Below are 12,671 nucleotides of genomic sequence, written 5' to 3'. Positions count from 1 at the left end.
TGGATTCACCTGGTAGGAGGGCTATGTCATGGAAAGAGTATGATGTTCAGAATGTTTTGTACACTCTGTGTATTGATTCTATCTGTCTAGTACTTGGAAGTCTACGTTGGAGGCTAGGGGTCTCTGAATTGGGCTTGCTTTCACACACGGATACTCACAGGTTTCTAAACATAGACACTATGCTATGAAAACTCTCACCTTCCAATCACACCGCACTCTGTTAGAGGAGATGATCAAACTCTCTCACGTTATTTGCCCGACCCACGCCATGAACATACAGTACACACTTTCTCTGCGTTGCCATGGTGACAGGCAGTGTTTAGAGAAGGAGACGTATTATGTGTGAAAAGTGTGTGCACTGCATCGTTCGTCGTTATTGAGTAGACCTTTCGTCTTTGGTCCCCATCCCACTCAGACAGAGTGAGAGATGTCTCGCCTGCTACTGCCAGCTGTCAACACCGAATGGCATTTGTGAAATTGATCTCTTCACCCTGCTTGTCCTTCCCGTAGTTTGCGTCGGAATAATTGTTTAAAGCTGAAAGAATTGTGAGAGCTCTTGTTCTCTTCCTGTAGTTTGGGAGGTAACTTTTCTCAATACCCTGATCTTCTTGTGGAGGATGAAGCACAACTAGGTGGCCTTGGCGTTGGGCCAGTAACTGAAAGGTCGCTGGTTCAAATCCCCAAACTGACTAGATTAAAAAAATCTGTCTATGTGCCCTTGAGTAAGGCAATTCACCCTAATTGCTCCTGTAAGTACTATTTCTCAATTCCCTTTGCCCTTAACATGGCCTCAACACCAGTCATCCGGAACAGCCCACTCTAACAGAGTTCTGTGATCAGGTGTAAGTGATGGGAACAGGACGTGTATTGAAAAGGAGTCAGGTGTGTGTGTGTGCGTGCCAGAGAAAGATGAGGAAAGACAAATGCAAGTGAAGAAAAGCTAGATAGAGAGATGCAGTACGAAAGAGAGGGAGAGTAAAAGAGAGGAAGCGGAAGAAGAGGGAGCATGAACACTGTTCCATTAGCAGGGAAGAGTGAGGAAATGAGATTAACATTTAATTGGCCAGCCCCTGCTGGGTGGGTACAGGATTACTGTAGGAGAAGCTGACTCACTCTACAATACAGCAATGGTTTTCTGCTGTGCACTAATCAGACAGGGGTAAACTCATTAGGCTGGTTAGTGTCATTGGTTGTTAAGACAAGTTATCACTGCTTTGATGGCTTTATTTCGAGAGAGAGAGATGTAATGTGCAGCACAGTCTCATTTTCCTTCTGATGAGAGGCGAGTCCTACCATGATGGAGGATTCGTATCAAAATCTTTCTCACACCTGTCTCTTTCTTTACTGCTTTCTTTACCTTTCTCCCCCTATTTCAATCTTCTCTTTTTCTCTCTTTCCCCCTCTCCCCCTGTCTCTCTCTCTCTGACATCCCTTTGCTCTGTCTGTTTTGCTGAGGTTTGCGTGTGGCTAGGTTATTGATAAATGATGAGTCTAATGGCTCTCTCCCTTCCTCGCTCTCTGCCTGTCTCTTTGGCTCTCGATATCTCCCGCTCTCCCGCCACACTCCCGACATGCTACAAAGGCCCCTGGGAGATGTCCCATAGTGTCACACAATGCCGTCTGTGTGACTTGCCTCCGTAACCCCTATGACCTCCCCTAGAGAGATCTGTCTGTATCATCACCCACAACCACCTCAAGCAGAATGCTTGATACATCATCAGCAACGGCATACAGTATAGCAAAATCATGGAACCAACAGATGTCTGAGAGAAACAAGTACGAGAGAGGGCAGGGAAAGCCTGAGAGGAACAAGTACGAGAGAGGACAGGGAAAGCCTGAGAGGAACAAGTATGAGAGAGGGCAGGGAAAACCTGAGAGGAACAAGTACGAGAGAGGGCAGGGAAAACCTGAGAGGAACAAGTACGAGAGAGGGCAGGGAAAGCCTGAGAGGAACAAGTACGAGAGAGGGCAGGGAAAGCCTGAGAGGAACAAGTATGAGAGAGGGCAGGGAAAGCATGAGAGGAACAAGTATGAGAGAGGGCAGGGAAAGCCTGAGAGGAACAAGTACGAGAGAGGGCAGGGAAAGCATGAGAGGAACAAGTATGAGAGAGGGCAGGGAAAACCTGAGAGGAACAAGTACGAGAGAGGGCAGGGAAAGCCTGAGAGGAACAAGTATGAGAGAGGGCAGGGAAAGCCTGAGAGGAACAAGTATGAGAGAGGGCAGGGAAAGCCTGAGAGGAACAAGTATGAGAGAGGGCAGGGAAACCTGAGAGGAACAAGTACGAGAGAGGGCAGGGAAAGCCTGAGAGGAACAAGTATGAGAGAGGGCAGGGAAAACCTGAGAGGAACAAGTATGAGAGAGGGCAGGGAAAACCTGAGAGGAACAAGTACGAGAGAGGGCAGGGAAAGCCTGAGAGGAACAAGTATGAGAGAGGGCAGGGAAAACCTGAGAGGAACAAGTATGAGAGAGGGCAGGGAACACCTGAGAGGAACAAGTACGAGAGAGGGCAGGGAACACCTGAGAGGAACAAATATGTGAGAGGACAGGGAAAGCTTGAGAGGAACAAGTATGAAAGAGGGCAGGGAAAACCTGAGAGGAACAAGTATGAGAGAGGGCAGGGAACACCTGAGAGGAACAAATACGTGAGAGGGCAGGGAAAACCTGAGAGGAACAAGTACGAGAGAGGGCAGGGAAAACCTGAGAGGAACACGTACGTGAGAGGGCAGGGAAAGACAACACCTTACAGTGGAGTGTGTTCGTTGGTTTATTTGCTCTATTTACTGTTCGAAATGAAGGGTCGGATCCCATTATCTGTGTGTGGGCGGGCGTGTGTGCGTGTACATGTACGCACGTGCATGTGTGTGTGTACTGCCTAGCCATCTGTTGGCCTGGCACGGCTGGTGAGTGTGTGTGTGGAGTGGGACATATGTCAGTCGGCCAGTTCTGAAGGGTTCTACTGGGAAGGACTAACGTATGTGAGGCCAGAACCAGAGGGGTCTGATCTGGGAGGGATGCCATGTTTCTGACCACCCAATATAGTCACCTGGAGCACTGGGCTATAGCACAGCATATTCCTCTATACCAGAGAGCAAGAGAGAGGGAAGAAGGGATGGTGGAAAGGGAAGAAAAGAGGAGAGGAGGAGACGAGAGAGTAGAGTGAAAAGACAGAGGAGAAGAGAGAGGAGTGGAGTGACAGGAAACTAGAGGACATTTAGAATGGAAAGGAACGAGTAGAGGACTGAGGAGATGAGTGGAAAATAGATGGAGAGATTGACATAGATGGAGAGATTGACAGGGCGGAGGAGAGAGAGGAGATGAACAGATGATAGGGAGGAGGAGGGCGGAGGGCGGAAGGTTGTCTGCAAGGTTAAAGCAGCTGTATCACCGCCTGACAATTTGTGACAGGCGTTGTACAGGCGCCTGCTGCCGTCACCATAGTAACGGAGAAGCAGTTGAGACATTGCTCTCTTCTACAGCAGAGTTAAGACGGACTGGGAGAATAGAACAAAGAAGAAGAGGAGGAGGGGGGTTAGATGACTGAGAGTGGAGGATAGAGAGAAAAGGACAGACAAGAGGAAGAGAGAGAGAATGCAGAGAATGCAGAGAGTGAGAGAGTGAGAGAGTGAGAGAGTGAGAGAGAGTGAGAGAGTGAGTGAGAGAGTGAGAGAGAGAGAGAGAGACTGGGGGGGCTGTGCTGGAATGACATACGGGAAGCAATGACACATGGAGGGATACTATCAACAACCTAACCTCCCCCATCCAGTCACTGGTCCACTTCACTGCCTACTGTATGGGACCACACTGCTTAGAGCAGCACGGTTGAATGGGGGAGAGTGTGTGTGCATGTGTTAATTACTGTGTGATCCTATCTATGGCATAATATCTAGCCCCCGGTGTGTGTGCTTCCATGTGTGTGTGTGTCCGTAGGTCTGTAGTTGACTAGTGTGTGATCCTATCTACGTTGGCATGCTGTAGAGTACGTCCCGCGGTGTGATTAGGGGGTCGGCAGGAGAATGAGGCGTGGATTGGACCGGCGGCTTAATCAAGACGCGGCGGCTTTGGAACAGTAATTTAACGAGGGAATCAACGCCATTACTGAGGGCACAGTCATTAGACCAATTAGCTTCTGTTTGTTCTAATAACTACGCCGGCTATGTTCAGAATGGAAAAATACAGAGGGATTTTTCACTCTTATTAAAAATGAATGGGTTAGAGTTGGTTTAAACTGTTTTTAATTTCATGGGTCTTAATGGTCCACTCAATCAGCTTCGATATGTCAGAGCATCAGTCAGATATGCTCAGTAACTGGGCGTGACATGTATAATGATTGCCATTGATATAGTTCCACTGCTGTTTGAAATGGGCATGCTGGGCATGCTTACACGCACGTCATGTATTCAAACACTGGACAGCATGTGTGCTACTGCAAACAACATGAAGGCAACAGATGATTAAATGTGGGAATTTTAGGCTCCGGTTTTCCTATGGATGTGCTAACCTCTCACATTTTCTCCCCACCCCCCCGCCCCCATTGCTTTCTCTCCCTCTCTCTCTCTTTCCCCTCCCCCCTTTCACTCTCCCTGCATCTCGCCCCCCCTCTCCCTGTCTCTCTGTAGAGGTTGGAGAGTAGGGAGGTGTTGCTGGGGGTGTTGTTCCTGGTCTGTCCCTTCATCCCGGCCAGTAACCTCTTCTTCAGGGTGGGCTTCGTGGTGGCAGAGAGGGTCCTCTACATGCCCAGGTGGGTCGTGTGTGTGTTATTGTAGATAATGTGTGTGTTGTGTGGGTTTTCCCACTTCTAAACCTCTCTGGGCTTGGATGGTTTGTAATTAGATAGCTGGTGTAATTCTCCTGTGTGCAGTAGTGTGTAGACTAGCTTGGTTGCCTTACTGAATTTGTGTGTCTGTGTTTTAGGGCTGACCCCGTTTAGTCGACTGGTCGATTGTTTGCAAAGGCCAGAAACAGCGAGCAGCGGGAGCACCAGATTTTTTTTCTTCTGTTTAGGCTATATTGATCTCTGGCTCCCTCTTTTTAGTCATTTGTGTGTCTTCATTTTTACCCACAGTGCTTAAAGCATCAGACGAGCTCAGTGGCCTACATATAGTTGATTTATTTAAAAATACACTTTTAAAATTTCAACCAAGAACAGACGACTCTCGGTCGACCGAGATATTTTTTAGTTGGGGACAGCCGAGTGTGTTTATGTGTGCGGGAGTTTACAAGAGTGTGTACGAGTGAGTAATTGAACATAAGGAGAAAGGATCACACACACACACACACACACACACACACACACACACACACACACACACACACACACACACACACACACACACACAAGGTTATTTTCTGCTGTGCTTCACATTTCAGTCAAGGGCCTCTAGTACGTCCTTGTAGTGGATTCCTATGAAGTGCTCTCTCTCTCCTCCCTCTCTCCTTTACTCTCTCTGTTCTCTCCATCTGTCTGTTCTCTCCTTTACTCTCTCTGCTCTCTCCATCTGTCTGTTCTCTCCCGCTGCCTTGCATCATTCTAAGGGCTCCTTCAGTGCTTTCAAAGGCTTCCCAGATAATATTTTTCTATTTATTTTTCCTGATGCTGATATCTTATAAGAAAATCATATTCTGTTTGTCTGTCAATGCTCTCTCTCTCTTCTTCTCTTCCTCTCTCTCAACTTTCCATTTTCAATTTCCCTGTCTCACGGCCTACCCCCATCTCTTTCTGTTAATCCGATCCCTGTGTGTGTGTGTGTGTGTGTGTGTGTGTGTGTGTCAATCTTAACATAATCACTAGTTAACCTTTCTAGCGGAACCCCTCGACAACATTCCGCTGAAAAGGCAGCGTGGGAAATTCAAAAATATATTTTTTAAATATGTGACTTTCACACATTAACAAGTCCAATACAGCAAATGAAAGATAAACATCTTGTTAATCTACCAATCGTATCCGAGTTCAAAAAGGCGTTACAGCAAAAGCACAACATATGATTATGTTAGTTCAGAGCCAAGTAAAAAAAAAAAACTGCCATTTTTCCAGCCAAAAATAGGAGTCACAAAAAGCAGAAATATAGAGAAAATGAATCACTAACCTTTGATGATCTTCATCGTAGGACATCATGTTACACAATACATGTATGTTTTGTTCAATAATGTGCATATTTATATCCAAAAATCTCAGTTTACATTGGCGCGTTACGTGCAGTAATGTTTTGATTCCAAAACATCCAGTGATTTTGCAAATAGCCACAGAAATCCCAGAAATACTCATAATAAACATTGATAAAAGATACAATTGTTATTCACGGAATTAAAGATAGACTTCTCCTTAATGCAACCGCTGTGTCAGAAAGACAGCCAACTTCGCCAAACGGGGGATGATTTAACAAAAGCGCATTTGCGAAAAAAGCACAATCATTGCACAAATGTACCTAACCATAAACATCAATGCCTCTCTTAAAATCTTTACACAGAAGTATATATTTTTAAACCTGCATATTTAGTTAAAAAGAAATTCATGTTAGCAGGCTATATTAAACTAGGGAATTGTGTCACTTCTCTTGCGTTCATTGCACGCAGAGTCAGGGTATATGCAACAGTTTGGGCCGCCTGGCTCGTTGCGAACTAATTTTCCAGAATTTTACATAATTATGACATAACATTGAAGGTTGTGCAATGTAACAGCAATATTTAGACTTATGGATGCCATCCGTTAGATAAAATACGGAACGGTTCCGTATTTCACTGAAAGAATAAACGTTTTGTTTTCAAAATAATATTTTCCGGATTTGACCATATTAATGAACTAATGGCTCGTATTTCTGTGTGTTTATTATATTATAATTAGGTCTATGATTTGATAGAGCAGTCTGACTGAGCGATGGTAGGCACCAGCAGGCTCGTAAGCATTCATTCAAACAGCACTTTACTGCGACTGCCAGCAGCTCTTCGCAATGCTTGAAGCACTGCGCTGTTTATGACTTCAAGCCTTTCCACTCCCGAGATTAGGCTGGCAATACTAAAGTACCTATTAGAACATCCAATAGTCAAAGGTATATGAAATACAAATGGTATAGAGAGAAATAGTCCTATAATAACTACAACCTAAAACTTCTTACCTGGAAATATTGAAGACTCATGTTAAAAGGAACCACCAGCTTTCATATGTTCTGAGCAAGGAACTTAAACGTTAGCTTATTTACATGGCACATATTGCACTTTACTTTCTTCTCCAACACTTTGTTTTTGCATTATTTAAACCAAATTGAACATGTTTCATTATTTATTTGAGACTAAATTGATTTTATTGATGTATTATATTAAGTTAAAATAAAAGTGTTCATTGTTCATTCAGTATTGTTGTAATTGTCATTATTACAAATATATATATAAATCGTCCGATTAATCGGTATCGTCTTTTTTTGGGTCCTCCAATAATCGGTATCGGTATCAGCGTCGAAAAATCATAATCGGTTGACCTCTTACACAGACACACACATTCACTGATGCAGGTTGAGAGTTTGGAGTGTATAGCCTGGAGGAAGCCGTGGGGGGGAGCGCTGTGTAAAATCCACTCACTTCATCTCTCTCCACTCACTTAACCTCCTGCATGTATAATGACAGAATAAAATGTCAACAGACGCTTCTCAAATATGTAAATGTTCCCCCTCAAAAGCAGTTCCCAATGCTGTGATAGGAGGAGTACGGGAATGGAACGCCTCCTCCTGCTGTGATAGGAGGAGTACGGGAATGGAACTCCTCCTCCTGCTGTGATAGGAGGAGTACGGGAATGGAACTCCTCCTCCTGCTGTGATAGGAGGAGTACGGGAATGGAACTGCTCCTGTACTGTGATAGGAGGAGTACGGGAATGGAACTCCTCCTCCTGCTGTGATAGGAGGAGTACGGGAATGGAACTACTCCTCCTCCTGCTGTGATAGGAGGAGTACGGGAATGGAACTGCTCCTGTACTGTGATAGGAGGAGTACGGGAATGGAACTGCTCCTGTACTGTGATAGGAGGAGTACGGGAATGGAACTGCTCCTCCTGTACTGTGATAGGAGGAGTACGGGAATGGAACTCCTCCTCCTGTACTGTGATAGGAGGAGTACGGGAATGGAACTGCTCCTGTACTGTGATAGGAGGAGTACGGGAATGGAACTCCTCCTCCTGCTGTGATAGGAGGAGTACGGGAATGGAACTGCTCCTGTACTGTGATAGGAGGAGTACGGGAATGGAACTGCTCCTGTACTGTGATAGGAGGAGTACGGGAATGGAACTCCTCCTCCTGCTGTGATAGGAGGAGTACGGGAATGGAACTACTCCTCCTCCTGCTGTGATAGGAGGAGTACGGGAATGGAACTGCTCCTGTACTGTGATAGGAGGAGTACGGGAATGGAACTGCTCCTGTACTGTGATAGGAGGAGTACGGGAATGGAACTGCTCCTGTACTGTGATAGGAGGAGTACGGGAATGGAACTGCTCCTCCTGTACTGTGATAGGAGGAGTACGGGAATGGAACTCCTCCTCCTGTACTGTGATAGGAGGAGTACGGGAATGGAACTGCTCCTCCTGCTGTGATAGGAGGAGTACGGGAATGGAACTGCTCCTGTACTGTGATAGGAGGAGTACGGGAATGGAACTGCTCCTGTACTGTGATAGGAGGAGTACGGGAATGGAACTGCTCCTGTACTGTGATAGGAGCAGTACGGGAATGGAACTGCTCCTGTACTGTGATAGGAGCAGTACGGGAATGGAACTGCTCCTGTACTGTGATAGGAGCAGTACGGGAATGGAACTGCTCCTGTACTGTGATAGGAGCAGTACGGGAATGGAACTGCTCCTCCTGCTGTGGCAGAGTTGATCAATCGGAAAACATGCAACCGTTTTCCAATGTGTATGTGTTGTATCATCTCATGCAGGTATATGTACTGTACAGTACAGTATGTGTGTCTTATTACAGCCTCAGTGTACTAACCAGCGCAGTGGGATACTTGTCAACGAGGCAGAGGGCATGCTGGGAATTGATTTAAAGGGAACATGAGACGGTGCTAAAGAGAGACCCCTCATCTCTGCCTCTGCTTGCAGTGTGTTACCTGTTAGGCTAAATGTAGTCCAGACACATGGCTGTGCACAGGGTTTACACTTCCATCTAAATGTAATCCAGACACATGGCTGTGCACAGGGTTTACACTTCCATCTAAATGTAGTCCAGACACATGGCTGTGCACAGGGTTTACACTTCCATCTAAATGTAGTCCAGACACATGGCTGTGCACAGGGTTTACACGTCCATCTAAATGTAGTCCAGACACATGGCTGTGCACAGGGTTTACACTTCCATCTAAATGTAGTCTTTAGTGGACATGGTTGCTTTAGGGAGGTTTATGCTCATACAAGAGGTGTTATCCTGCTCTATATCCCCATTTGACCTCCTCCTACCCCCTAACTCAGCCTAACTCTCATTTTTTTAATTCCCCCTCCCTCCTTCTCTCCCTCTCTCCATCCCTCGCCTCCTCCCTCTCTCCATCCCTCTAACTATTAATTCTGCTAATCTTTCCTTGCTTGGGTCTGCAGGGGACTTTCCCTGAGTCATCTCGTAGCTGAGCGCAGGATTAGTAATGATTTCCAATGCAAACAGGTTCCCCATCCCAGGGTTTAATATCGCCCACTCACAGCTCGACACTCTGAGGTATTAGAGATGCAAAATGCAAAAGGGTACTGAGAATGTGTGTGAGAGTGTGTGTGTGAGACAGAGAGAGAGAGATTGCAATTACTGTACGTGAGCTTGCATTTGTGTGTGTGTGAGTGTTTGTATGAGAGAGAGATGTGTGATTGTGGCTAGAGAGACAGAATGTGGACGTGTGTGGGTGTATGATAATGTATTGGAAGAGATTGTAATCTTGGGTAATAAGGCATTTCCACTATCCCTTTCCACTTTGCCGCGACTGCAGAGAAAAGCTTTGTGTTTACTTTTCAAATTAAACATTTGCCAGGTTCTCGGTTAGCATTCTGAGTGTTGTTAATTGATTTTCTCCGATGCTGTATACCTTCCTTTTGTCTGACTTTCTGATGAATGCGCTAGCAGAACTTTTTAATGAAGCCCCAAGCGTTCGAAGATGTCTCCTGGGAAATGGAGTTCTGCTCCGTGTGTTTTTTGAGAGCTTTCCGCTGCCTGCAATCACACAACCACTTTACTCCACGACAGAGCAAGAGGGAACGCTGGGACGTTATCATGGCAGGCAGGCTTGGTGTGTGTGTGTGTGTGTGTGTGTGTGTGTGTGTGTGTGTGTGTGTGTGTGTGTGTGTGTGTGTGTGTGTGTGTGTGTGTGTGTGTGTGTGTGTGTGTGTGTGTGTGTGTGTGTGTGTGTGTGTGTGTGTGTACAGTGGGGCAAAAATGTATTTAGTCAGCCACCAATTGTGCAAGTTCTCCCACTTAAAAAGATGAGAGAGGCCTATAATTGTCATCATAGGTACAATTCAACTATTACAGACAAAATGAGAAAAATAATTCCAGAAAATCACATTGTAGGATTTTTAATGTATTTATTTGCAAATTATGGTGGAAAATAAGTATTTGGTCAATAACAAAAGTTTATCTCAATACGTTGTTATATACCCTTTGTTGGCAATGAAAGAGGTCAAACGTTTTCTGTAAGTCTTCACAAGGTTTTCACACACTGTTGCTGGTATTTTGGCCCATTCCTCCATGCAGATCTCCTCTAGAGCAGTGATGTTTTGGGGCTGTTGCTGGGCAACACGGACTTTCAACTCCCTCCAAAGATTTTCTATGGGGTTGAGATCTGGAGACTGGCTAGGCCACTCCAGGACCTTGAAATGCTTCCCTTGAAGCCACTCCTTCGTTGCCTGGGCAGTGTGTTTGGGATCATTGTCATGCTGAAAGACCCAGCCACGTTTCATCTTCAATGCCCTTGCTGATGGAAGGAGGTTTTCACTCCAAATCTCACGATACATGGCCCCATTCATTCTTTCCTTTACACGGATCAGTCGTCCTGGTCCCTTTGCAGAAAAACAGCCCCAAAGCATGATGTTTCCACCCCCACGCTTCACAGTAGGTATGGTGTTCTTTGGATGCAACTCAGCATTCTTTGTCCTCCAAACACGACGAGTTGAGTTTTTACCAAAAAGTTATATTTTGGTTTCATCTGACCATATGACATTCTCCCAATCTTCTTCTGGATCATCCAAATGCTCTCTAGCAAACTTCAGACGGACCTGGACATGTACTGGCTTAAGCAGGGGGACACGTCTGGCACTGCAGGATTTGAGTCCCTGGCGGCCTAGTGTGTTACTGATGGTAGGCTGTGTTACTTTGGTCCCAGCTCTCTGCAGGTCATTCACTAGGTCCCCCCGTGTGGTTCTGGGATTTTTGCTCACCGTTCTTGTGATCATTTTGACCCCACGGGGTGAGATCTTGCGTGGAGCCCCAGATCGAGGGAGATTATCAGTGGTCTTGTATGTCTTCCATTTCCTAATAATTGCTCCCACAGTTGATTTCTTCAAACCAAGCTGCTTACCTATTGCAGATTCAGTCTTCCCAGCCTGGTGCAGGTCTACAATTTTGTTTCTGGTGTCCTTTGACAGCTCTTTGGTCTTGGCCATTGTGGAGTTTGGAGTGTGACTGTTTGAGGCTGTGACAGGTATCTTTTATACTGATAACAAGTTCAAACAGGTGCCATTAATACAGGTAACGAGTGGAGGACAGAGGAGCCTCTTAAAGAAGAAGTTACAGGTCTGTGAGAGCCAGAAATCTTGCTTGTTTGTAGGTGACCAAATACTTATTTTCCACCATAATTTGCAAATAAATTCATTAAAAATCCTACAATGTGATTTTCTGGATTTTTTTTTCTCATTTTGTCTGTCATAGTTGAAGTGTACCTATGATGAAAATTACAGGCCTCTCTCATCTTTTTAAGTGAGAGAACTTGCACAATTGGTGACTGACTAAATACTTTTTTGCCCCACTGTATGTGTCTGCTTCGTGTGTTTTGTATCTGGCTGGGCTATACAACTGACAGAGGCGCGGGCGTTTCAGCTGAATCCAGTGGCGCTGCTTTTCAGAGTGGAGAATTAGCGCAGGGTAATCTCATTCATGGTTATGCTGATTCACTCACTTTACGGTCTGCTGTCTGAGATCAACGTCACAGTGCCTGCTCTCACACACACACACACACACCGTGTCATTCTGAGAGACTGCACTTCTGGCATATGTCACACGCTTTGTTTCACACAGGCCTCAAGGCTTATTATGCCTACTCACGCACAACGCACAACACACACACACACACACACACACACACACACACACACACACACACACACACACACACACACACACACACACACACACACACACAGTACCCAGATGGGAGTTGTGCAGTGTGTGTGTCTGCATGCAAGCATGTGTGTGTATGCATGTTTTATGTGTGTGTGTGTGTGTGTGTGTGTGTATGCATGTTTTATGTGTGTGTGTATGCATGTTTTATGTGTGTGTGTGCCCACCCCGCTGTGTATTATCATCCAGACCCTGTAATGAGGCTAGTTTGCTGCTCAGTGAACTCCAGCGTGTGATATCGAGGTCGCATCCCCACTTAGGCTGGCATTCATCCCTGTCCGCCTACCCAGGGCTCTGATTGGTGGGTTGGGCCGCGCCGTGCGCCA

The 12,671-nt window shown here is 45.8% G+C and overlaps 1 protein-coding gene across 2 annotated transcripts in view; it reads left to right on the top strand.

Annotated features, from left to right (window-relative positions):
- The window catches only part of LOC129838949 (protein O-mannosyl-transferase TMTC1-like), a 106,872-nt gene that overhangs the window by 54,212 nt on the left and 39,989 nt on the right, over positions 1-12,671 (top strand). For both annotated transcript variants that reach the window (XM_055906230.1, XM_055906229.1), the window contains one exon: positions 4,618-4,739. In XM_055906230.1, coding sequence (XP_055762205.1) covers positions 4,618-4,739 — 122 coding nt within the window. The remainder of the gene's footprint in view (positions 1-4,617; positions 4,740-12,671) is intronic.

Source organism: Salvelinus fontinalis, chromosome 39 (genome assembly GCF_029448725.1).
Source record: "Salvelinus fontinalis isolate EN_2023a chromosome 39, ASM2944872v1, whole genome shotgun sequence".
Lineage (NCBI taxonomy): Eukaryota > Metazoa > Chordata > Actinopteri > Salmoniformes > Salmonidae > Salvelinus > Salvelinus fontinalis.
The sequence above is the reverse complement of the archived record's forward strand: the minus strand, read 5'-3'. Positions and strand labels throughout refer to the sequence as shown.